The sequence below is a fragment of the Peromyscus maniculatus genome, chromosome 9 (genome assembly GCF_049852395.1).
Source record: "Peromyscus maniculatus bairdii isolate BWxNUB_F1_BW_parent chromosome 9, HU_Pman_BW_mat_3.1, whole genome shotgun sequence".
NCBI classification, from domain to species: domain Eukaryota; kingdom Metazoa; phylum Chordata; class Mammalia; order Rodentia; family Cricetidae; genus Peromyscus; species Peromyscus maniculatus.
The window spans coordinates 118,954,919-118,981,942 of NC_134860.1; the positions used below are offsets into that span (position 1 = coordinate 118,954,919).

A 27,024-nucleotide genomic window follows, 5' to 3' on the forward strand; every position below is an offset into this window, starting at 1 on the left:
AGCAATGGAAGACGACCCAGTGAACAGCTATGACAGGCTCCTGGCAGTCCATGATCAATGATAACCACTGCCTTAAGGTCTTTTTAAAGCAACGGTGCATAGGTGTGCTCCACGTGCTGGCAAGTGCTAGGCAGACACGGTGGAGGGTGTCGCCCATGAAGCTAACACTCTGCATTGTGCTTTCTTTTCACGCCTGCCTTCTGGAGCAGCCAGAGCCACTGTGACAGGAATGGTACTCACGTCGTACTTCTCTTTAGCCCAGTCCAGCCAGTGCTCTCTCTTGGGAAATGTCTTGCTTCGGTGCCTAAATCTGTTTTTGATGGCAAACTGAAGGAAGGAAGGAAAATTAAATCTAAAAGAGAATCAACTATACCAGAAAACCACATTTCAGTGAATTCTCTTTTGATGGACAAACATGGGAGAAAAGAAGGCTCAGTTTAACTCGTAGACACCAGGCGTAGACACTAGGCGTAGACACCAGGCGTAGACAGTAGGCGTAGACACCAGGTGTAGACACCAGGCGTAGACACCAGGCGTAGACACCAGGTGTAGACACTAGGCGTAGACACCAGGTGTAGACACTAGGCGTAGACACCAGGTGTAGACACTAGGCGTAGACACTAGGCTAGACACTAGGCATAGACACTAGGCATAGACACTAGGTGTAGACACCAGGCGTAGACACTAGGTATAGACACCAGGCGTAGACACCAGGCGTAGACACCAGGTGTAGGTGTAGACACTAGGCGTAGACACCAGGTGCAGACACTAGGCGTAGACACCAGGCGTAGACACCAGGCGTAGACACCAGGCGCAGACACCAGGCGCAGACACCAGGCGTAGACACCAGGCGTAGACACCAGGCGTAGACACCAGGCACAGACACCAGGCGCAGACACCAGGCGCAGACACTAGGCGCAGACACCAGGCGTAGACACCAGGCACAGACACTAGGTGTAGACACCAGGCGCAGACACCAGGCGCAGACACCAGGCGCAGACACCAGGCGTAGACACCAGGCGTAGACACCAGGCGCAGACACCAGGCGTAGACACCAGGCGCAGACACCAGGCGCAGACACCAGGCGCAGACACCAGGCGTAGACACCAGGCGTAGACACCAGGCGTAGACACCAGGCGTAGACACCAGGTGTAGACACTAGGCGTAGACACCAGGTGTAGACACCAGGCGTAGACACCAGGTGTAGACACTAGGCATAGACACCAGGCGCAGACACCAGGCGCAGACAGACACCAGGCGTAGACACCAGGTGTAGACACTAGGCACATTGACTGAAACATACAGCAGGGTCTCTTTCTAACCCAGATGCCTGTGTTGGGGTCCCATTGTCAGCATTTTACTCCCCAGCCTGTCTAGAAAAGCATGATCAATAGAAATTAATTTCATGTACACATTTGTATTAAGTTTTCTAATAGCCAATTAACAAGTAAAAACAAAATACATAAAAGTGCCCCCCCCCACAGGGTTTCTCTGTGCAGCCCTGGCTGTCCTGGAACACAATCTGTAGACCAGGCTAGCCTTGGACTCGGACATATGCCTGCCTCTGCCTTCTTCATGATCCTTCATGCCTCTGCTGGGATTAAAGCTGTGCACCACCAACACCTGGCTCTATTTGATAAGTTGTATAATGAAAAGACACCCAAGCACCCTAAAAAAATCATCTGAAAGGGAAAAATCAAAACTTCGTTGGGCTTTTCTTCTTTTTTAGAATTGAACTTTGATTTAAAGGAGGAGGAAGGCAGAGGAAAGCTCTGGAGTGATTTAATGAGGGGAGAGGGGCGGGGCTGGGGAGGGGAGGAGAGGGGAGGGGAGAGGGCACTTACACCGATGCATTTGGCCACTTTGCTCATGATGTTGCCCTGGGGCTGGACCTTCTTGTACATCCCACTGCCAAGGACAAACACAACTGCACAGGGCAGGGGAGAGGTGTCACTGCCAGAGCTCCACGCGGTCTGAAAGATGCTCACTTATCTGCATCGTCCCCTTGTCCGGAAGCATGGGATTGTGCATAGAATTGTTTCCCTGCCTCACGGGTGAAGAACTGCTGCTGATTATAGCAACCACCAGAGCCTCTGGGGAGTAGGATGCTTGTGCTGCCATATACAAATGCCACAGCCTAATGCTGTCTATCAATCCCACCCCTAAAGGAGACTCCCAGACACTCAGCATAGCTATTTGAACACAAGTCCTAGTTATTTAAAGGAGACCAAGGCACAGGAGCTTTTGCATGTCATAGGAATACATTATTCTACAAAGACAATAAATACAGCGCTAATATTTTTGGCTGCAATAGCAGGAGGGATTTTTTTCCTGCTCTTAATATTCAGGAGAGAGGGATTTAATCTGTTGAAAGGTTTACTTAATCATCAGTGGTGGAATCCCCACCCCACCCACCCCCAGTTACTGTACAGAAGCAGGATTGTAATTAATTGTCTCTGCAGCTGCTTTGATAAAAATGAGAGAACCTTTTCAATGGGGCTATTACTCTTTTGTGGAGCTTGTGAACAACAGGCATCTTGTGAAAATGGCCCACAAAGACAGCATTTCTGCAGGAGCTCCTACATTAGGCTTCCAGGTCACCCAATGCTACAACTTGATAACTGAAGAGCATTAATGGATCACTCGCTTCTCCTTGTTAAGGCCTGAGGCATTGATGGCCACTGGCCCTCGGGTCTCACCAGGCTCGTGATCTGTAGGTGTCCTGCATGGCCCATGCCCAATGCCCTTACAAACGCGGGTGGTGAAGGCTCCCAGCAGGCTGAGGCAGCTTTCCCCTTTGCCAGTCACCATTTTAACCTTTCAACTTTTGACAAACGGAAGCCTAACTCAAGCCCAAAACTTCCTGAAAGAGCTGTAGATGCCTGTGGTCTTAATTCTTTCATACAAAGACATAGAATCTTTTTCTTAAGAATGACTTATACAGACTAAATGAGAATTTACCTGAAGTGCCTATTTCTATTCAGCATTGAGAGAAACATACATTAGTCCTTTAGAAGACTATGGCCATCTTTGAAGAATTATGGGAGAAAAGAGATGTTGAAAAGGGGCAAGGACAGCGCTTACATAATGGAAAAAACACAGTAAAACTATTTCAATATGAGAAAAAGAGGTGGAAAAAAAGGTTCTATTTGATACCAGTAAGACCTGAAAACAAACCCCGGAGAAAAGGTGAAGAAGCCGTGGAGGTTTGAGGGGACTGCTGGCAGGTTTTTCTCACACTAACTTTCAAAACAAATGCACATATGCAGAATCTAGATTCTATCTGTCTATCTGTCTATCTATCTATCTATCTATCTATCTATCTATCTATCTATCTATCTATCTATCCGTCTATCTATCATCTACCTGTCTGCCTATCTACCGGTATCTCTATCTATCTATCTATCTATCTATCTATCTATCTATCTATCTATCTATCTATCTATCTATCTATCTATCTATCTATCTATCCATCCATCCATCCATCCATCCATCCATCCATCTATCTAGGGAGCAGCAAGAAGGATGAGGAAGGACTAGGATAGGTAATGGGGATGTGAACATGGAAAAGATACAAAGATACAATGATAGCTATGTATGAAAACGTCATAATGAAACTTGCCATTCTGCATACTAGTTAAAAGTAATCTAAAAAAGAAATACAGCCACTGGTACAAAATACACATGTGCAAATAAATATAACTGCTATGAACATACATTCCTCCTAGCAGGAAGGAGGTCTAGTAGAAACCTTTGGGATAATGTCTAATGGGAACTTAGGTCCTAGCAGAAGTATTCAGCGGCCATTGAACCAGATTTCTTTACTCAAGCTGCAGCTGACTCACATTGGCAACAATAGACACTTTCAATCCTGAGCTAACTAAGCTAGTAGACCCCATCACCTCCCCTCACCTGCTTGGATGGCCTCAAATCTAATGTCCAGATCAGCTGGTGCCTCTCCTCCTAAGCCTTTTTAGGACCCTAGTTCCCTCAGAATGTGGCCACTCCACTTTCTCCTCTCCTAGAAGGAGAGCATGCCAAACATCCAATGCAGGTCTTCACAATACATTTCATTGCAACTTGGTACATGGACTTAAAAAAATTAGCCATGGTAATATGGGTCCTGCCCTGGGCCTGGGCTTGTGTCAGTTCAACTGATTACTACTCACTTAGGGAAACAGCCATGAGAGCCGCCGGAACCCCAAAGGCCAGTGGGTAACAAGCTTGTTGACTGTGGATTCCACATTGTTGAACTGAGGAGAAATAATGATGAAAAGCATCAAGTTTTTTCCTAATGCGTATATTGTTCCCATTTCTAAAAACCCTCCCTGATTACACCACGTTGTTTTTGCTAATGTTCTGGACTTAGCTGTTTGCCTTAATGACGTCATTGCCAGCTGGGCAAACTGTCTCCATAGCTTGTTCTATGGATTTCATTTTTAAATTTTGATATTCATTTATTCTGTCTGTCTGTCTGTCTGTCTCTGTTTCCCTCTGTCTCTCCCTCTGTCTCTGTCTCTGTCTCTCCCTCTGTGTGTGTGTGTGTGTGTGTGTGTGTGTGTGTGTGTGTGTGTGTGTGTGTGTGTGTGTGATGGAGTATATCTAGAGGTCAAAAGACAACTTGCAGGATTCCATTCGCTCCTTCCCCTGTGTGGGTCTAGGAATCAAACTCAGGTTGTCAGGACTCACAGCCGGCACCTTTCCTTGCTTAGCTACCTCACCCGCCCCTGTCTGTGAATTTTATAACTAGTGGAGATAAATGTGGCCTGGGCGTTCTAACTCAAATACGTGGGACTCAGTGAATTAAGGCAAATGCACTATCATTCAATATTGTGAGTGTCCTGTCAGTGTGGCAGCTACGAGCTGGGAGGGGCCAGACAGTGACTGTTTTGGGGTCTAGGGTCCACTTAGCTTTGGTCACAACTCCTCACTCTCCCTCCACAGGGGACGCAGTCAGAGCTAACTGATGGCTGTGTGCAGGTTCCTGGATGTGACCCGCAGTTTGCCACCTCTGACTGAGGGCAGAGATTGGAGACCCTCAGACCGGTGAGGAAAAGCATTAAGGCTTTGTAAAGGCAACAGAGGACTCCCACAAACACTTTCGGGGGGATGTTGGAGCCTTCTGGAAGGATTGGATCCAACAGGAATTCTGGTCTTATCTTAAAGTTTATGTTTCAAAATCCTGTAGTGGGAAGTGGAGTTGGGTAAGTGTTCCCACTCATGACTGTACACCTGGTCCCGTTCCTGACAATGCAGAAGGCCCTGGCCCTCAAGCACTGTCAACCAAATCCTTGTCTGAGGGGTTGTGGTTCCCCAGATTGTCACTAATGAAGTGATAGGAACCTTGTCACATGTTCAGTTTATTATGTGTGTGCAGTCACGATTTTACTTTAAGAAGTTACACTGTTGACACATTCTATAATTCAAACATTCATTGTACATTCTTCTAAAGAACCAGGAAGTGGGAGAGGAGGTGAGGGAACATAATTCACGAATCAGAGGGGCTTAAGTTCCTGGCATCTTCAAACCATGACCCTAATTTCACAATTTAGCCAGATTCAGCCGAAGGCGCTGCAGCTTTGTTAGTCTGTCCAAATAACGGAAAACCTTCCATTCCGCATGGAAACTTCACAAGCTCTAAGTGGAGTGTGAACAAACACAAGAGACTGGGTTGTGTTGAGAGTTATTGATACTCCTCTCTGGTATTTCTCTGGTTTGGGGAATTTTTTTTTAAAGATTTATTTATTTATTATGTATACAGCATGTATGACTGCAGGCCAGAAGAGGGCACCAGATCTCATTACAGATGGTTGTGAGCCACCATGTGGTTGCTGGGAATTGAACTCAGGACCTCTGGAAGAGCAGTCAGTGCTCTTAACCTCTGAGCCATCTCTCCAGCCCCGGGGAATTTCTTTTTACATGCCCTGGTTCTGTGAGGCAGGGTCTCACTGTAGAGCGTAGGCTAGCCTCAAACTTACAGCTTCCTGCTTCCACTTTTCAAGAGCTGGGACTAGAAGCATGAGCCACTTCTCACACTTCTGAGTATTTCTTTTGGAAACCAAAGGACAAACCTTGCCCATTAAGTTCTTCCCAACTCACAGAAACACCACCACAGGGGAGTAAAGAGCAAAGAGCCGAAAGTCAACTATAGCCTGCCCTACGTCTTCTCAGACATTGCTGTGGACAATATCTTTCCCCACGTAAAATGTCTAATATTAGAAAATCAATGGTGTGAGAAGGGGGTGACTTGGAGTCTCCAGTGGTCCTCGAATAAGGAAGTCAAGAGAGACTAGAAGCAGGTAAAGTGTAGAAGAAAGTTTACAGTTTAGATTTTGATAAATATCCCAGCATGTGTGGCAGCTTGGCCATTAAAGGAAAAAGGGACAAAATAAAACCAAGACAAGGACTTAACCTTTGTTTTGAGACAGGGTCTCACTCTGGCTGGGCCAGAGCTCTCTGTATAGACCAGATTAGCCTCCAACTCACAGGGATCCACCTGCTTCTGCCTCCCCAGTGTTAGGATTAAAAGTGTGTGCCACCACACCTGGAAGACTTGGCCTTTTTACCCGACTTTCTCGTAATTAGAAAGAGAAAACCCAAGTTCTTTCTAGATGGTTCTTACCCCTAAGTATGGGAGTGATAATCGTGGAGAGCAGGCTTCCAGCATTGATGGCCAAATAAAAGATGGAAAAGAATCGGTTTCTCTGTTTTTCCTGTCATAGAACAAAGTTAGATTGTGACATTTGTTGGGAATCATGGGAGATGATGGAGCTGGGAGCTGAGCTCACGTCTGACTTAGTTTGGTTAGCATCTTACTTTCAAGTATCCTGGAAAAGAGCGGAACAGAGATCGGACTCGTTCCAGCCCTGTGGTCACTAGGGACTGTGTCAGTCATGAATGGGGCTCCTGGAGTTCACGTTCTTACCTGGCCCTCTTCAAACTGATCGCCACCAAATGCAGACACACAGGGCTTGATTCCTCCTGTACCAAAGGCTATCAGGACCAGGCCGATCATGGACAGGGCTCTGGGAAAGGAGCAGTTTAAGGGCAGGGTAAAGGTCCTCGGAGGAAGGAGCCTCCCCCATAGTCTCCCTACAAGGCCAGGTGCAGCAGCAATCACAGAGGTTCAGCCTCATTGAGAAGGGAACGCACCAGAACAGAGGCTGTGAGCATTGAACAAAAATGACACCATCTTTGTCTAATCATTTATCACCCATGAAACTGAAAATAGCTTAAAATCTGAACAAAGATTTATATATGGACTTTAGGGTAGCCTTATCATTTTTAATAAAAGAATGAGTGCATGAAATATTAGTTAAGGGGCTGAGGGCATAGCTCAGTGGTAGAGTAAATACTTAGTATACACAGTTTAGTTCTCAGCACACATGCAGACACAAATTCCAATCGAACAAGCCTAAGTCTTGTGTCAATCAAAATGGAGTCATAATGACATTGGCAACATGATTTAATTGCAAAGCAGACATCTGGCTAGGAACTATGAGCTTCTCTGTTTGCTTACAGTGGAGAGGCTGGAAAGAACAGAACTAATGGCATATATGTTGTGGGACTAAGGATGATTTATTTTAATTTTATTTTTGTTATTTTCCAGGTTATCTGTAAGCATTTTACCTCCTGAATTAAAAAGAATCATGGGGCAGCAGGCAGAATTAAGACAAAGTATAATAGCGCGTGTATGAAAATGCCACCACAGCGCTCATTACTTTGTATGCTGACCTAGACGTTGTCTGAAAGGGGAAACCATAGCATTTGTGATTTTAGAGTCTTGCTAGGAGCGAGGCACGGTAAGCCTCAGCTTCTGTAAAAAGCATCCTCTTGGCTGCCAGTGTTGCTTAAACTATTTAAACATTACATGGGCGAGGTCTCTCTTTGATCTGGGGTTCTTCATTTTGGCTGTATTGGCTGGCCAGTAAGCCCCCAGGGTGTGTCTGTCTGTCTGTCTCTGCTCCCCAGGGTTGGGGTCACAGAGGCATGCTGCCATGCCCACTTTTTTGGGTCTGGGGATCCGAGCTCAGGTTCCCAAGCTTGCATGGCGAACACTTTACCCCCTGAACCATCTCTCCAGCCCTGGCCCCCCTCCATGTGTAGTGGGGGCCTCTCCAGGGTGACCTCGCTGTTTTGTGGGAGAGCCTGGCTCAGAGCTGGTAGTCTGTGCTGCCCACTGTGTCCATGCCCTCACCAACACTGCCCTCTCTGGGCCCAAGCGTCAGGCACGGATGACTGTCCTCTGGGCGCAAATGTGTTCAACAGGAAAGTCAGAGACGTGGGCATTAGAGCTACTAACTTAAATGTCAGTTGTCTTTACAACCCACAAGATGACTTACTCCTACACTAGGAAGCTGAACTACAAACAGGGAACAAAATCAGTCTTTAAACCTTTAAAAAGATCTTGGAGTTCTACAAAGGCTTTGAACATGAAAAGAAAGTTTGGATATTTTAAAGAGATTTTTGAACTTTTTTTTTCTTTTTTTTTTTTGAGACAAGATCTCACTATGTAGCTCTGACTGTCCTGGAACTCATTATGTAGGCCAGGCTGGCCTCGAACTCACAGAGATCTGCCCGCCTCTGCTGCCGAGTGCTGAGATTAGAGGTGTGCACCACCACACCTGGCCAGAGACTGAACTTTTAAGAGTTTACATTTTTAAAGACTGAGGGACTTTGAAATTTTGGAATATTTTATATTGTAATGTTCATATGAATGTGTGATCTTGGGGATGAATATGGAAGGGGAGGTTGTGGCTTAACAGTGATGTGTTTCTGTGTCAAGTTCACAAGCGGTCAGCTGTGTCACATAGTTTTATGTCAACTTGACACAAGCTGGAGTCATCAGGGAGGAGGGAGTCTCAATTGAGGCAATGCCTCTGTAAGATCGGGTGTAGGCAAGCCTGAAGGACATTTCCTCAATTAGTGATTGATGGGGGAGGGCCCAGCCCACTGTGGGTGGTGCCATCCCTGGGCAGGTAGTCCTGAAATACTTATGAAAGCAGGCTGAGTGAGCCATGGGAGCAAGCTGTAAGTAGGACCCCTCCATGGCTTCTGCATCAGCTCCTGCCTCCAGGTTCCTGCCTTGTTAGAGTTCCTGCCCTGACTTCCTTCTGTGATGAACAGAGATGTGGAAATGTAAGCTGAATAAACCCTTTCCTCCCCAAGTTGCTTTGATCCTGGTGTTTCATCAGCAATAGAAGTCCTAAGAGAACAGTGATGTGTAGCTAGAGTTTTCCTGCCTTGCCCACAGTCAGGACAAATCTCTGTCACCCGCCAGTCCCACAGCCGCTCAGACCCAACCAAGCAAACACAGAGACTTATATTGCTTACAAAGTGTATGGCTGTGGCAGGCCTCCTGTTAACTGTTCCTATATCTTAAAGTAACGCATTTCTACAAATCTATACCTTGCCACGCGGCTCGTGGCTTACCAGCATCTTCACATGCTACTTGTCCTGGCAGTGGCTGGCAGCGTCTCCTTCTGCCTTCCTGTTTTTTTTATTTCTCCTCTCTGTTAGTCCCGCCTATCCTTCCTGCCTAGCCATGACCAATCAGGTTTTATTTATTGACCAATCAGAGCAACTTGACATACAGACCATCCCCCAGTACAGCCAAGTGCAGACCATCTCAGACACCTGCACTCAGACACCTGCAATCATCCTCTATGCAAACCTGCTGGGTAACGCCACAAGGAACCCAAGAAGGGCTCCCACAGGACATACATTAACATCCCACAGCAGTGATGCACACATATGATCCAGCACATGGGATGCTGATGCTGTGTTAAAAAACAGAAAGCAAGCAAGTAACCTTTGTTAGTCTACCGAGCCAGACTGCAGGGAAGGAGGCTAACTCCAACAAGAATAAACCTTGCTGTCAAGAGTTCAGAGCAGATGACTAGGACAATGTCTGTTATCAAACTACTCAAAAATAACCTGTGTGGTTACAGGGAGAAACTAAAGGTCTTGGATAGTGAGGAAAGCTGGTGGTGTTGAGGGCCAAGTTCTATGGGAGCTATGTCCCTCTAAGAAAGACAAGACGAGCATGACCATACACCAAATGGGATGTCTCAACTCACGTCAAAGCGAGCAAACATTAGGGTGGTGGCATCCTGAGGACTCAACTCTTAGTCCATTGAACTGCCTTTTGTGCATTACTGACTAGGGAGGCAAAACCTCTCTGCTTTCTTGGAGACATTCAAGGAACAAGGTAAATCATCAGAGCATCAGATAAGCAAGCAGTGAAGGGGCGGGGCAGCAGAGGGGGCGGGGCAGCAGAGGGGGCGGGGCATCAGGGTGGGGCACCAGGGGCGGGACAGCAGAGGGGGCAGGACAGCAGAGGGGGCGGGGCAGCAGAGGGGGCGGGGCAGCAGTGGCCAAGGACTCACACATGCACTGGAAGGATGTCAGGAGTGCCATCATGGTTGTGGTCCGTGAGGTCATTAATTGAGCTCACTGAGATGACCGCCTGTCCAATAGTGTAGACGATGGATAATGAAATAATTGTCCTGTGTTTAGAAAGGGTAAGAAAGTCCCAGTTAATTGCACAGTAGCTGTCCTTTTTCATTTTCCTTCCTGCAAAACTTCAAAGGGTCCTGTCATGGATCCACCCATTTTTTCAAAACTGGGTAAAAATATGGATTCTCAGGAGGGAAGAGCATAGGGCATAGAGTGAAATTTTGGCTAGAGCCCAGAAGGGGAAGCCCCACCTCCAATTTCCCTCCACTTCGACCTCTGCTACCACAGAAATTAGTATTTATAGCTTTGGACAATACGACTCACTAATCCTGGCAGCACTGAGTGGACTCAGGTGTTAAAACAACCAAACATGGCGTCGGGAAGGAATAAGTGGTGGGCTAAGAGAGGAATTGGATGGAAAGAATTCAAGGTGAACTTGATCAAAAAACACTACATACATCTGTGGGATTTTCAAACAATTACAAAAGGAGTTTCTAGTCTTGTGCCTGGTAAGAAGACAAGACCAACTTGACACACTTCTTTAAAGAGAATGCCTGTTCTTGCTTCTGCCTATGGAGAACATCTTCCTTCTCTCTAAAGTCCCAGGAAGCTTTTCCTGGTAGTGCCCCACGAGACGTCCTCTGGCTAGGTGAGTGCTCACAGCAGTTTCCTCTCCTCCAAGCCACATGAGCCTGCAGCAGCAAGGCCTGAGCATTGGGCAGTCTTTGTTTTCCCAGCTCTGAACGCCAAGTCTCACCAGTGATAGCAGGGTCTTTGCCACTATTTCAAAATGATACAGTTTGGTTGTGGCTGGGCACAAAAGTAAACAATGACAAATCTACAACCTTCTTGATTCCCAGTGCTGTGTTAAGAATATGATATTAAGCAGAAACAAGGCCGCAGATGTCCTACAAGTTTCTTTCCTTGAGTCTTCCTCCCACCCAGCCTATCATCCCAAATCACAAAGCTCACAAGTTGGGTGATGAGAAAGTCCCGATCACTCACTTGAACTTCCCCAGCCAGGAGTCTGCGATCAGAGCTCCGAGAATTGGAGTCAGGTAGCACAGGGCAGCGAATGTGTGGTAGATGGCCGTGGACAGATCGTCGTCCCAGCCGATGAAGTTTCGGAAGTACAAGACCAGGAGTGCTTTCCGCGGGGGCAGGTGGAAGAGAGAAACCGAGTTAGGGCTGGCTCAGGGAACACGCGCTCTTACAGAAGGGCGAGGTGAGCCCGAAACTTACCTCGCATGCCATAGTAGGAGAATCTTTCACAGAATTCATTGACCACGATGAAGAAGATGCTCAAGGGGTAACCAAAGCAGCTCTGACAGAAAGGAAAACAACATCCAGATGTGCTCGCACACCAGCACTGGAGGCTGGACAGAGATCCACCACACTTCATCAAGTCCCAGTTCTATTCTGACCCAGAACCTTGACTTTTGTGATTTTTATAGCCTATGTTAGTCATCCCCACACAGAGACTGCAATGAAGTAAATTAACTAGCACGAGCAGGAAGTAAACATTTCCTAAGACGAGGGCCTCTTACGCAGAACTCAGGACCATCCCACCATCCCCTATGGCCTGAGCAAAGCATGTGTCGAGTGAATAAAGCGCATTTGTGGCCACTGAGGAACAAAACACTGTATAACTTCCACGACAGAGACACAGGAGAAGGACAAAGGATACTCACCCGTGACTTGGGTGTCCCTAAAAGAAAAACAAAACACCGATGTTAAATTCACATCCGACTCAGCTCCCCTGGCTTCTCATAACAATTAGCTTTGGCGTTCTTTGGGATCCCAAGCCTCGACTTGCACATTTCATCTGCAGTGAGGACTGATCTCAGGCAATGCTTGTGAGCATTCAGGAGTGAGAAGCAGCACTCAGAAAGTCATGCCCAAACCATTCCCTCCTCAAACACCTCAAGGGCTGCCTCTTATAAAATCCGGACATTCCAGTGTTCTTCACTACCTCACGGGGCATCAGGGTCCTCTGGGGTTAAACCGCCGAGGTGTACGTGCTTTGGGGTGCCTAATCCAGAGTGAGGATTCAGCCACTCCTTCCCGCTCCTAACCCTGCCTCCCTCCAGCCCTTCTCCATGCAGAGACCCCGTGATATCCGCTGTTCGTTCACGGCATATGTTGTGTGCTCTCACTTCATGCCATGGGAGACGGCAGCCTGTTGCTGGGTGCCTACCTCCTTTCACGTACACCTCTCCACTCGAGTTTCAGCATTGGTGCTCACACACGGTGTGCTGTAATGATGGGTCATTCATACGTATTCTTGCCTCCCCTCTAGATGGAGTCTCTCAATGGAAGAAGCATGCTACCCATCTTAACATCCCTATCTCTTTTACAGTACAGACAGTGAGCCAGGCTATTGTTAGAAGTCGGCAAAAACAACGAAGCATGAGAACCCAAACCTAAGATCTGAGGAGCATCTTCAGCCCCATGGCCTCAGAGGCAGAGACCTCTGCTCCTCTGCCTCCCTCCTCTGAATTTTGGGGTGTTCTACACCCTTGTCTCTGGTCTTCACTAAATCTTCTCTGCTCCCTGTACCTACACATTGCTCCATACTTATCACTATCTGTCACCACTGTGTCCCTTTTTAGGGGGGAAACCCACCCTCTTCCTGTTTCCCAGCCCTCATTGGTCTCATCTTAGAGTTCTCTGCGGCTAGGGCTCCTGAGGCATTCCTGCCTCTGTTAGGAGTCAACGGCTCAGCAGTGGTGAGTTACAGACCCAGCTGTTCCTGAGACTCTCCGGGGCTTTGTGAGAACAGGACTGCTGTGCTGCTTAGAGCTGCTGACTCAGTAGGTCTGGCAGACACACGTGACTGCATTTTCTAACCAGTCGCCAGTGGCCGCATGCTTTGAAAACTGCTGCACTGGAGGATTATGAGTAATCCTTGAGCGCCAGTTGTGGCCCCTGCGCCCTGTCCTGCAGCAGAGCGAACTCAGGAGAGAGCTCGGCTAGAACCCACATTGGTCACTGTGCCTTGTATTAAGATGTCGGGAGAATCTGGCTCTCAAACAAGCTCCATGGTCATGTGGATGCAGTCTGGAGACCTCACACTTTGAGAAGCACGTGTAAGCTGTGGTCCTGTTGCCTGACAGATATCCATATGTAAAGATTATCATTTCTCTGGCCCTGAGAACCAGGAAGACCAGCTAGCTATCCCGAGCAGAAACCAAAGGCAGAAGCTGGGCAGGTACTGGTCCACGGCTGCTCCTGCCTCAGTCTCTCCATTCACAACTCTTCCTCCCAGGATTCCCACCATGTACTGTCAGTCTGTGTAACTCCCAGATCCACCCCAACAATAAGCAAAACCCGAGTTCTGTGGGAGGAACTCTTTTCTTGACCTAGATCATATGGCTCCCGGCAAACCAGCCCCCACTCACCTCCCTGACAGGCACTTCCCTTCCTGTTCCTGTCAGCTGAACTGAGGGCCCTTTCCACTTGCCCAGCTTAGCTGTGACCCCAGGCACCACACCAGCTGGTCTTGTGTTTTTCCCACTTCAGAGTCTGTTTGATGATATTTTAGTCCTTGATCTGAGGAAGGAAATCACACCACCCTGATCTCCTCGGACTCCAGTTTTCAATTCTTCTTGCTGTAGAAGCTGGAGCGAGAGCTTCCACACCATAACCAAACTGGGTTTTTCCCAGTTAAGAGATCTTTGATGGAAGGGCTACTTCAAAGTGCCGTGTGCAGAAAGAGAGCCAAGGGGTCAGACTTGAGATTGAACCTCAGTTCTGCCAGCTGGCATCTGGGGTCCCAGGCAAGCCTGGATAACTGGACAGTTGAAATGAAGATAAAGAATGCCACCTGCTTCGTAAGGCTACTATAAGAGCCCATGAGGGGCCAGCAAGATGGATGGCTCAGACAGAAAGGGCACTGACACCAAGGCTGAAGACTTGGGTTCAAGTCACAGAATCTACACGTTAGGAGAACAGACTCGTTCAAAGTTTCCTCTGACTGATACAAACATGCACACAGACAGTGTAAAAAAAAAGTTTATGTGAAGGTTTCTCTCCCAGCTTACTGCATTAGTAAATTGGAGACACTACCATCTATTGTGGAATATTATTTTAAGGTGTGTTATATTTGTTTATGCTGTGGGACATTTGTTTAATGATGTAAAGAAGTGTTGCATTCTTTTATGTTGCATTTGTTTAACTCTGTGAAGCTGTGCTACTTTGCCTGTCTAAAACACCTGATGGTCTAATAAAGAGCTGAACAGCCCATAGCAAAGCAGGCAGGGCTGGCAGGCAGAGAGAAGAAATAGAGAAGTCTGGGAGGAGGGAGAAGAAGGAGGAGAAGGAGCAAGAGAACAAGGAGATGAGGATGCTAGGGCCAGCCACCCAGCCAGTCATGGAATAAGTATGAAAGTAAGATATACAGAAGTAAGAAAAGGAAAAAGCCCAGAGGCAAAAGGTAGATGGGATAATTTAAAGTTAAGGAAAGTTGGCAAGAAACAAGCCAAGCTAAGGCTGGGCATTTATAATTAAGAATAAGCCTCCATGTGTATTTATTTGGGAGCTAGGTGGCAGGCCCCCCCCCAAAGAGCAAAAACCAACAACAACCATCCTAGACTCTTCAGTCTTGAATGGTACTGTCCTGAATGACAATTCAGTGTTCACTAAAAAAGGTCTCCAAAGAGTCGATTGTCTCAATCTTCAAGCAGAGTTCAGATCCTGACCTGAAACTCGATCTATGTGGTGGTTAATCTTAACTTCCATCTTGGTTAGATCTACGTCACTGTGGCAACAGATCCCTGGGCGTGCTAAGAGGGTATTTCCAGAGAGGTTGAACTGAGGAGGAGGGAAGACCTGTCCTGAGTGTGAACCGCACCCTTGGGCTGGTCCTGCATTGAACCAGGGGAAGCTGAGCTGAGCACCAGATGTCATCTCTCTCTACTTTCTGTCTGTGGAGGTCACGTGACTATGCTTTTGCCGCAGTGATGGACTTTCCTGGCTGTGATGGTCTGTACACTCAGATAGCCCGAATAAACCCTCCCTTCCTCAGATTTCCTTTTTCGTGTATTTTGTCACAGCAGTGAGAAAAGTAACTACCCCACATCCCCACTCCCCATTCCCCACCCCCACTCCACATTCCCTGGCTGAGCATTCTCCTTCTGTTCATCCCTAGGACCTGACAACTTCCGCTGTGCTTGGCCTATGAGGAGCCCTGGGTCGATGAGAGGGAGGGGTGATTTCCTGAAGCCACCCCTATGGGATCACTCCAGTTCAGCTGTAGGCTTGGGCGACAGCCACTACTTCTCAGAGGTCTGCCCTCTCCACCCTCCGTCACTCTCTCTTTGGTGTCTTTTCCCCCTCACACTTGATGGTTGAGCATTCCCGGGGGACCAGCTCCATAGTTTCTCATCATCCACGCTTGCCTAGTCTTTGGGGTACATAACCTCCTATGCCACCCTCTTCTTGATAGAACATGGTAATACAGTGCACCAGCTACAGACACTCCCTTCAGCCACCGTTCATTCCCACACAAGGAAGAGTTAGTGCCCAGGGAACAGGGCGGAGGAGGTAAACCAGGCTGTGGGTGTTCTTCAGTGCCCTGATTTATTGCAGGGTGGCTTGTGCTCTTGAAGGTACAGCAGTGCCCCCAATGCTTCATCTACTTAAACCTCACAGAATACGACCTCCCCATGGTGCTCTAAGGACAGAGCAAGGAGTGAGATGGAAAAAGGCCCAGAGTCCACAGAGCCAGGGTGAGTTTTACCATATTGGTGCCTTTCTCGTGCCCCTAGTGCTCTGGCTCACAAGGGAGGACCCTGTATCTCCACAGCGTAACTCTATTTCTGTTAAACATCACCTAGCACTGATTTATATGCAATGTATATACGGTTATGGGAAATGTTCAGCGGGCTGAGACCTTAGCTGACCAATCATCACACCTAGAATTTCATCATGGAAAAGGAAATGTCCAGCCTCACTCAAACAGAAGCCTGAGAGGCAGGGCCCAGCCATCCTACGGGAAGCATTTTGTGTTTTGAAAGGTGTGCATTCCTGAGAACTGCCTTTATTATTCCCGGGCAGAGGTCGCTCAGAGCTTTTAATAGAAATCAGAGCTATCTGCTGGCCACACACCAAAGTCAATGTTTCTTATCCGAATGTACCTTTGTGAACAGGACAGCTATCATAGAAAGGTCAAGTGCAGAACTAGGGACCAAAAGTTCAGACTTGATCTGAACTCAGACGCAGGTATTTTTAGAAGTGGTACGAAATAATTTTCTCTCAATCTGATTTCAACTTCAACATGACTTGGTTACTTCAGTCCATCGGTGTGGTGGTTATCCTGGTCACTACACTCAGTCAGCATGTTGGAGTGACTCCATGTTTCCAGAACAGCTCCTAGATCACTTAGAGATGTAAGTATGATCAGGGCCACATCTAGACTCCAGGTACCCTTATCTAGAAAGCTCAGTGGTGCCAATATGTCTAATCACTGACTAAACATTGGCTTTTGTTGTTATTATGCCTAATAGATTTTTACTTTCTATTGTCTAAAAAATTTAGACAAAATTTAATAACTGTCAGGATATATTCCGCATTTCTCTTGTTACTAACTTTGGAATGCAGTGGAGGGACAGAGAAAGCAGGGAAAAATGAGACTGTGTGAGACCACCACTTAAAAACATTTCTCTGTTAACAAGAACATTTCCTGTGATTTATGCAGAGCACATTTTAAACAATGTAGGTTAGAGTCTCTAAGCAGTGTTCTGTTACCTAGAAATCAATACAGTGAGAGATGCTTAATGGGATGTGTTCTGAGAAATGTATTTCATCATTGATAGCAAAGATCATGATGATATTTTCATCATTGCTCAAACATTATGGAGTGTATTTACAAAAACCTGGATGGTACAACCTATCACAGGTCTACAGCATATTGTAACCTTCTGGGCATATGCCATCCATGGTCAGAACATCGTATGGCACTCAGCTGAGATCACTCAGCGACCCTCGGGCCACAGAGTGCACTTCCAGAAGTTGGATTTGGGATCTTGGAAGAACAAAGCATTTGCTGAGGTCTGAGAAAGGAACCCCTACTTTCAGATGGAGAAAAACTATTTCCTAACACTTCTAAAAATATCAGCACCCTACCCTCTGGGCATCTTTTCTTCCACGGAAAAGGGGACTTTGCTGATATCCTTACAGATCTTGAAATATGAACTTTATCTTGAGTTATTCAATGGGTGCCTTTAACCACCATACAAAGAAGCAATGGCATGATGATGGCATCGGGGATTGTCCTTTCCATACCATTCACTGCCAAAGCAAGAGAAGCCAGGGATGGTGATGGGGAGGCAGAGGCAGGCAGATATCTGAGTTCAAGGCCAGCCTGGGCTACATAGTGAATTCTAGGACAGCCAGTGTTATGTAGAGAGATCCTATCTTAAATAAAAACAAACATTCCAAGAACAAAGAAAGCTACCTAAATGCTAAAAGGATCAGCTCAGTGCTAGGGACCTTACCAAAGACCAGATTGTCCATGGTTGATCTGAGTCATGGCAGAAGGCTTATAGTCCTCTTGGGACACAGGGGGAGGGGAGGCCTGTGATGAGTCCAGACCCCATGCACCTCCTGAGTCTCAACACGTGTGATGGGCATGGAACAGAGAGCCACCTAACGGCTGCCTAGCCTCAGTTCCTCAGCAGTGGGCACCACACAGCTCAGTGCCAGCAGCAGCTCCTGACACGTCTGTGCTGCAGGCCAGATGCCAGGGCACTCTTTCTGGACGACCTACTGGTGTTGTTCTCATCCGTCAGTCAGGCCATGCTCTGTCTCATGTGTGCTCTCAACTGGCATCCACTGCTTAGGTTCGGGGCACAGCTCCCGGACAGCATAAGCATTTTGTAGGATTATAATCCAAGGTATCACATGATGCTGGTGGTTCAAAACCAGCCCAGATCATTGCTTCACAGTCCCGGAAGCTAGAGGTCTGAGATCAAAGTGTTGTCAGAGTTTTTGTATTCTGTGCTGGAGAGTGAGAATGTTCTGGACCTCTCTGGGGGGTTTATAGAAGCATTGTCTTCATGCCCACACAGCCTCCTTCTCGTGTATGTGTCTATGCCAATATTTGCCCCTCTAATGAAGGTATTAGTTATTCTGAACTTGTACCCCACTCCATGGTCTCTTCTTCACTGGTCACATTTGCAACTGTCCTGGTCTATAGAGAGTTCACATTCTGGGTACTAGGGGCCTGACTTTTCTACATATGAACTTTGGGGATACCTATCCCAGCCCATAACGGTCAAAGGCTGCTTGCTATGTACCACTTGTTACTTTATGTTGCAACATCCCTCATCCTTTAAAAAGGTTTCTAAAGGACCAGGAAGATGGCTTAGTCAGTAGTTTCTTATATTTATAAGGACCTAAGTTCAGATTCTCAAGATTCACAGAAAAAGCCAGGCATGGCAAACAGCACGTAAATCCCAGCACTACAGAGGCAGAGACAGGAGGACCTCCAAAGCCCACTGGCCAGCCAGCCTGATAAACAGGTAAGAAACAGAGAGTCTGAAAAAATAAGGTGGAGAGAGATTAAGGAAGACAGTTGACATTGTTAGGCATGGTAGCATATGCCTTTAATCCCAGCACTCTGTGAGTTTGAGGCCAGCCTGGTCTACAGAGTGAGTTCCAGGATAGGCAAGGCTACACAGGAATACCTTGTCTCAAACAAACCAACCTAAAAACTAAAAGCAAAAAAGTCCTTGACATCAACTTCTGGCCTCTACAAATGTGTGTGCCTACATGCACACAATCTTGTCTTATAACCAGACATGATTCTCTGAGCACATCTTCTGTTGTGACTCAGCAGACAGGGTATTGTGGGCCACAGGATCCAGCTGTCCTTGGACAAGATCAGAGATCATTCAGTCCCAGATTGCTTCATGGCACGAAAAGGCCAGCAGGCCAGAGTTGCTATGTAATGAAACAAAAGACCCAGGAAGTAGTCCTAAATTCTGCCCAGATACAGACAGGGACCAGGTGCTCAGTAAGACTGTTTCCCTAGGCATCACAATGGTAAACTACGGTGGTTTGAATAAGGATGGCCCCCATAGGCTCATATAGTTCAATGCTTGGTCCCCTGTTAGTGGAACTGTTTGGGAAGGATTAGGAGGTGTGGCCTTGTTGGAGGATGCGTCACTAGGGGTGGGCTTTGAGGTTTTTTGTTTTGTTTTTTGAGACAGGGTTTCTCACTATAGTTGTGGTTCCTGTCCTGGAGCTCTCTCTGTAGCCCAGGCTGGCCTCCAACTCACAGAGATCCACCTGGCTCTGCCTCCCAAGTGCTGGGATTAAAGGCATGCGCCACCGCTGCCAGCTTTGAGGTTTTAAAAACTCAAACCATCCCAATTAGGTTCCCCCCTTTCTCCTTCCCTCCCAACCTCCCTCCCTCCCCTCATCCCTCACACTTATGGATCAGGACATAAACTCTCTCATCTACCACTCCAGACCCATGCCTACCTGCCTGTGACCAATGTCCCCTCCTCAATGGTCATGGACTCTAACCCTCTGGAACTGTGAGTCCCAGTAAATGCTGTCTTTTATAAGTTGCCTTGGTCATGGTGTTTTGTAACAGCAATAGAAAGTAACTGACATAACCCTTGCTCCCCAAGCTGGTTTCTTTATCTACACTTGGATATTTTACTGCATGCAGGACACCCTTGGGTCAGGACTCAGCCTAAGGCTTAGACTAAGCATTTGGCCGACACAGAAGAGATGGCTGTATTCCTTGATTAAAGAGGAGAGACCTCTGGAGGGAGACAGAAGCAAGAGGAAGGTGGCTGCAGGGGCGACACACCCCCTCCAGCTCAGCTTGGAGATCCCCAGTGGGGACAGAAACCTGCCTGCTGGCAGCAGGAATGTGTGTGGGCATGCTGTATCGATACACAAAATATATTTTCACAGGGGAAAACAACATCTATAGATTGTTAAATTAAAAGGAATTAGCCTTTGGTCTTTTGAGGAGTTTGTTTCAAAGACAACTGAGACTACAACTTTCCTACACAACACTTTCTTTTCTTAAGGTGATGAATCAGGACTAGAAAATTAAAACCTGCTTCACTATGGCAAAATTAATCTGAAAGGCTCGAGACAGAAAGAAAATGCTTTCCTTGTTGACATTTAGATTGCACACACCTCATTGCTAATGTGAAAAGATAAGAAACTTCTAGAAGTTGGTAAAGTGTGTGCATTTTAAATTTTGTTACCTATTATTTAATAATGCTCCATGTAAGTGTTAAGTAACTTTCCCCCCAGTCTTACGATCTGGGGATGAACAAGCAGAAGAAATGGCTACTTTAAAAATAAAAAGTATATCAATGACTGAACATTATGCACAGACTGCCTGGAGACTTGACTCCCGCCCCATCCTCCCCCTAACACAGACTTTCAGAGCAATGTCCCAAGTTTTAGAATAATGAGGTAAGTTGCCTGTGCTTACTTTAACAGTTTAAGTGATTGTGATTTCACCTGATACATTTCTGCCTGAGTTTTGAGACAGGTTCTCACTCTGTAGCCCTGGATGTCTTAGAACTCACTATGTAGAGTAGGCTGGCCTTGAACTCACAGAGATCTGAACACCTTTACTTCCTGAGTGTTGGGATTAAAGATGTGCATCACCACACCCCGCATAGATTTTGCCTGATGTTACCTATATCATGGGGGTAATTTTTCTCATACCCTTTCCATTACTAAATTGGTTGTTTAGGATTGACTGTGACTGTGACATGAAAGTCCATCTATGTTGCTGGGGAGTCACTGGCTACCCAAGGTGACACCTGGGCTGCTGCTGCTGACCCCAATACAGTCATCTTTATGTGCTATATATAATACAACTTAATACGGTATGTATGCAATATAACACATTTTCTTGGTATTATGTGTGGGTTACACAGTGCTTCCCAGAATCTCACAATATGACCTTTTTGCAAATAAGCTTGCTACAAAGATAATTCATCTAGGTGAGGTTGAGTGGGAGAGGGTGGGCTGTTAATCCAGTGTGGTGATGTCCTTACAAGGGAAGAGATGGAGAAAGACCCACAGAAGGAAGATGGCCATGTGGCAGTGGAAATAGACTGAAGCAGTGTCCCCGAGCCAGTGGCTTCAGGGTCGCCAGAAGCCAAGAGAAAGGCCTGGATCAGAGCTGCCCCCCCTCCCCCCAGCTTTCAGACAGAGCATCACTTCCTAACACCTTGACTTTGAACTCCCAGCTCCCATATCTATGAGAAAACACACTCCCGTTTTAGAACACTGTGCCGCTTTAGTTATGGGAGCCACAGGAAAGGATCGCACCATGTGAGTTCATGTGTTTGGCTTGAACAGAGGGCATTCTTTTCCTCAAAAATGTCTCAAATTTACAAGTGAACCGCTGATGAGTTCCAACAGAGCTTGTTACAAAAGCTTGTCGCTGTGGGCAGACTGCGGGCATTTTAAATGGTTTGGTTTGAGACCCGTGGGATGGGCTTTCCTACCTTTGTATCCTTTCCAGTCTTGAGTCTGATTCTTGAACCAAAACCTCCTAGGGAGGCGCATGCTCATTAGCACCTCCACCCACATACTATCCAGTAGGTGGAAATCTCCTGCAAGCTGGTGGGGGAGCTGCAGGCAGGCTTCAGTGGAAACACCTGGAAAACCTCCCGCCTCTGAAGTCTGGGGAAGATCCTGTTCCTCCTCCCCCAGACAGTGTACTTTTTCTTCTGTTTTAAAAAAGATGTGTGTGTGTGTGTGTGTGTGTGTGTGTGTGAGAGAGAGAGAGAGAGAGAGAGAGAGAGAGAGAGAGAGAGAGAGAGAGAGAGAGAGAGAGAGAGAGAGTGCATACATATGCCATGTGAGTGCAGTGGCCACAGATTCCAGAAGATGGTGATAGCGCCCCTGGAGCTGGAATTCAGGTGGTATTTTATGTGGGTGCTGGGAACCAAACTTGGGTCCTCTGGAAGAGCAGAAAGTGCTCCTCACTGCTGAGGCATCTTTCCAGTTCCAAGTGCTGAGACATGCTTCACTTCTGTCCTGCCAGCCGGGAGCAGCTGTGCTTGTAAACCAAGGGACAAGGTTACAAAACAGACTCTCCGGTTCCTTGTGTTGCAACAGTGTCAGCATTACAGGGTTCTCTGAGTCACTCATCACTGGCTCCTGATAACATTGCCCTTACTCCTTTCTGTCACCAGGGCGGGACTGCAGATGTCCCTTAGGACTCACCCTTGTTTTTGTTTCTTTATCGGCTCACCTGAGAAACCTACCCACTTTCCCTCCGGCCAGGGATAGAATCCACTTGCCACTGTGTCATGGAGCTCTGGACCCCGAGTGGGAACACAACAGAGTTGAGAAGTCCCAGTCGCTAAGCATGATTCCATGGTATGTGGCCACTCTGTCCCAAGCGGTTCTCCTTGGAGAACAGAATGGGAATGTGCCCTTCGGCTAGTGAAGTTTCCTGGAGCTGGAGTGGCTAAATGCATAAGCCCTAGATCTGTTCTCTGTTCTTCATGAGATGCCTCAGTAATTTCAAGGGCAGAAGGAAAGTTAAAAATCAGAAAACCTGAGAAAATGAGATGGTGATATTTTCCCCCGACCCAGGCGGCTCCTGGAAGTGTGAAGGGCAAAGCCAAGATTTAGCAGGAAGATGGCCACTCCTCCATCTTATAACTCCATCATCAGCTGCTTCCTGTGCTCTCCTTTATCTCAGCAGCAATCCAGAGGACAGAAATGTTTCTATTGGTTCCTGCCCCAAGGATATGATTTGCTTCCAGGAGGGACTGGTCTATGGCCTTCCATGGGAAGTAAACATCTGCATAAATCAGGGACTTAGGCTTACGCTGCCAGCCACAGTGGACCATCACCGCATCTTGATTCCCCTGCCTCCACAGTCATTTTCCAAACTGCCACAAATCTACCCATCACAGTGGACATGTACTCACATGTACCCGGGGCACAGGCCACACTAATTATTACCACAATCTAATGTCTGGAACACAATAGCAACATTTAAACACGGGTAAGGGTCAAGGAGAAGAGAGCGCGGCCAGTCATTGTAAACCATCATTCTCAGAGTGGGGTCCCAGGACCAGCAACAGGGCATCCTCAGAGCCTGTGTACCGGCCCATCCTTAGCTCCCATCCCAGTTCCGTGGAGCCAGGGTCCTAGAGATGGTGCTCATCCAGGTGAGTTCCTGTGTGCTAAAGTTAGAAAGCCTCCCAGGGATGGAACATGGCAGGTAGAGTGTCTGCGCAGCACGGGCAAGATTTGATCTTGCCACCACATAAAATGTAATCCCAACACTTGGGAAGTGGAGGCAGGAGGATTAGAAGGTCAAGATCATTTTCAGATACAAAGCATTTGAATTGAGACCTCATCTCAAAAAAGAAAAAAAAAAAGGTAAAAATAAAATTAGAAATGTTAGCAAGACCGCAGCTTAGCTGCTAGTCAGGTCTCCATCCACCTGAGAAGAAGCCTCAGCTGCGAGCTGATCACTCCTAGCTTGGAGCAGCATGCCAGCTTCCCTGCACTTCAGCCCTGCACACTGGAGAGAATGAGGAAGGACTTTTAAATGGCCAGGTGGGAGGTTAGGCAAGGCTGGTTCATCCCCTCACACCCAAGCAAGAGGCTGGCTTGGGAAGACTCCTAAGCTGTACAAACAAGGCTGAGATCTGAGGAAGGCATGTGGTAGAGCACGCTGCACTGAGGAAGCAGACTTCTCAGAGCCTGACCATTGTACCTCATTGTCAGAGCCAGACTTAAGTACGTGAGTGAACTGGCCTGTCAAATGAGTTCCACAGCAGCATCACATCCAGCACGACCTTTTGTAGAGTTTTAGATAAGAGTGATGACAGGAAAGACACCAAGTCTTAGAAATCCTGAAAGCATGTCTCCTCGGCCTCCCAACGGTGACCTGGCTGCTCTCTCCTGAGGCTTCTCCCCAGTCTGTGAGTGTTTCTGGTGTTCAGTCAGCCCGGAGAGACCAGCGGTGTGGACAGCGCCTCTCTTCCAGCATGCCCTCCTTCAGTCAGCTGTCAGCAGACATGGGCTCAGTACTACACTAGCTCAGGAGCTAAGACTGATGCGCCATTTTAAACGATGGAGAAAAATGAAGGCTGTTTTGTGAGCACATGGGAAATTATACAAATGTAAGGTCTGTTGGCTCACACTTGTAATCCCAGCACTTGGGAGGTTGAAGCAGGAGGATTGTTATGAGTTTGAGGCTAGTCTGGGCTGCATAGTTGAGGTCCAGGCCAGTCTGAGCTATAGAATGAGACTCTTGTCTCAAAAAACACAAGAGTGGATGAGATGTGTGTATGCACATGTACACAGTAAATAAAAAAATTCAATAAAAATTTAAAAGGAGTATTTTTTTAAAAAGACAACTAAAAGTGAAAAGAAAACCATACAAAACCTGACCGTCAATGCTTGTACCTGGTTTTATTGGGATAGCTCCACCCACGTGTTTACAGTGTCTGCGGCTGTTTCTGCCCTCCAAGGACAGAGCCCAGGCGTCACTACCACTGGTCCCGCTCAGAAAAGACTGCTGATCTCCGCTTAAAAACAAGTCTGAGGTTTAAGATTTCCATCAGACACGGTCAGGCTCAGCCATGAATGCCCACATCCCAGGCAGCCTTGCCTGTGAGTGCTACAGACTCACAGGTCCCTCCTCCCCAGTCATTGGATTTCCAGGGGGAGGGAGGGTCCCAGGTGTGGACACCACAGTGAAGCAGTGGGCAGCTGGAGCACCGCTTCCTCCACCAGTTTCTGCTCTTTCGTTCACTCACCAAGTATTTCTAGGGTCATGGTCCATCACACAGCACCTGAAACAACTTTGACACAATCTAACTGCGGACAACTGTTTTCAAGAGAGCAAGTCACTGCAACACCCCCCCCCCCCCAACACTTTTTAATTATCTTTTCCATTTCCTTGCTCTTGACATTGGGAAGCTGAGATGTCTACAAACCAAACCCTGGTTTGAATGTAGACCACTGGTTGCTCTTCTCATGCCAGGCAACCCCTGCGGCAAAACTCCAGTTGAGGAAGTTTACAAATAAGGAAACACCCATTCCTTTGGGGCCCTATGCTTTTAAAGTCAGTTCTATACTCTTTTCTTCCAGGTTTCTGAGAACTGTCCTCACCAGAGCCTTCTGTTAGAAGCGCAAACCACATGTCACACAATGCGAATCCCGTGACAAGCCAGGCCCCTGATAGCAGAGTCGGACACGGGCAGGTCAAGCAGCCCCACGAAATGTTACAAGCGCGGCCGTGGGAGTGGGATCCGGAGCTCCTCTTAGAAGCTGGATGCGGTCCGTAGTCTGATGCCCTCCATCTAAAAGGACCCGAGAACTCTTTCCCCCACAGCAGTTTGCTACAGCTAACGTCCAATGTGTGACCACTCCCTTGCTGCGATCTCCAAAACTCCTGGTGTGGTCCGGTAGGAAGTGAGGCGCGAGGGTAGCGAGGTAAAATGAACACGATGCGAGCAGGCTACGCTGGCTCTCCGCAGCCTGTGCCCGCGCAGCCTGCAAAGCAGGGGCTGGCCATCAGAGCCGGGCTTTGGGGGAGTCAGCTTGTTATCCCAGCCTTAAGGGAACCGGTGGCCTCAGGTCTGTGGTTCTCAGTCACTTCCAGAGCCGGCTTACTTTGAGGCAGGGCAGGCCTATTACGGACTGCTCAAGAATGGGCTACTGGATTCGTGCGTCTTTTAAATCTGAGGAACGCGGTAGAACCAGAAGAAGGCCAGGACTGACTTACCCTGGGGCCAGCGATTCCCTTGAGAATTCCAGGGTCACTCTCTCAGCTAGAGGCAAGGGCAGAGCAACGACACCCCCACCGGGCTCCTCCAGGCCCCCAGCACCGCCCCTTTCTGCCATCACCCGCAGAACTCAGTCCAACTCCAAGGCCACAGCCACTTGGCACCGAGAGAATGAAAACCCGAGTCTCTAAGAGGCAGGCGGGGGGCGGGTACTGCCATCTATTCCCCGAGCCTTGGCGTCTGACCGCCTAGGAGGGGACTTCAAAACCCTGTGCCTAGGTTTCCAGCCAGTCTGCTCCCTGTTGCCAGCGAGGAGTCATCGCCCGCCCGGTGGCACCTGCTCCGCAATCTCGGGCGGCGGCGTCCCGCGACAGAAGTGTCCCTGCTCCCGGAGACCCCGCCCCAGCTGCCCATGCTCACGTACCCATGGTGGCGGCTCCAAGGCTCCGGGCTGGTGACTGGCGAGCAGGAGTTGAGCCTCCCTGACTTTGTTTCCAGGCCCTGCCCAGCTGGCTACCTGTGGGGCTGTAGGAGTGTGAGGCGGGGCCGGCCGGGGCTCCACCCTTGAAGGAGCCGAGGTTAACATCGCATAAACCCTGGCTGCTGCGGGATACCTGTCCCTGACGCTGCTCCCAAAACCCTAAGGGACAGGATAGGTGCAAATGTCCCAAGTGACAGGGGCAGCTGGAGAGATCTGGAACCAAGGACTCCCTTTGTGAGTTGTCACCTGGAGGCTTGTTAAAATGTGTGTCGCCAGGCACCACCTTGAGATTTTGCTGAGTCAAGAGAGCCAAACTGGGGCCGAGAACCTGCT

The 27,024-nt window shown here is 47.9% G+C and overlaps 1 protein-coding gene across 1 annotated transcript in view; it reads right to left on the bottom strand.

Annotated features, from left to right (window-relative positions):
• Slc15a1 (solute carrier family 15 member 1) overlaps positions 1-26,751 on the bottom strand; it is a 46,905-nt gene extending 20,154 nt beyond the window's left edge. The window contains exons 1-10 of the mRNA XM_006978765.4: positions 26,635-26,751; positions 12,150-12,166; positions 11,701-11,782; positions 11,464-11,605; positions 10,389-10,508; positions 6,926-7,025; positions 6,623-6,713; positions 4,170-4,253; positions 1,845-1,927; positions 241-327 (exon numbers count right to left, since the gene is read on the bottom strand). Of these exons, the coding sequence (XP_006978827.1) occupies positions 241-327; positions 1,845-1,927; positions 4,170-4,253; positions 6,623-6,713; positions 6,926-7,025; positions 10,389-10,508; positions 11,464-11,605; positions 11,701-11,782; positions 12,150-12,166; positions 26,635-26,638 (810 nt within the window). The 5' untranslated portion in view covers positions 26,639-26,751. The remainder of the gene's footprint in view (positions 1-240; positions 328-1,844; positions 1,928-4,169; positions 4,254-6,622; positions 6,714-6,925; positions 7,026-10,388; positions 10,509-11,463; positions 11,606-11,700; positions 11,783-12,149; positions 12,167-26,634) is intronic.
• Positions 26,752-27,024: the final 273 nt, after the last annotated feature.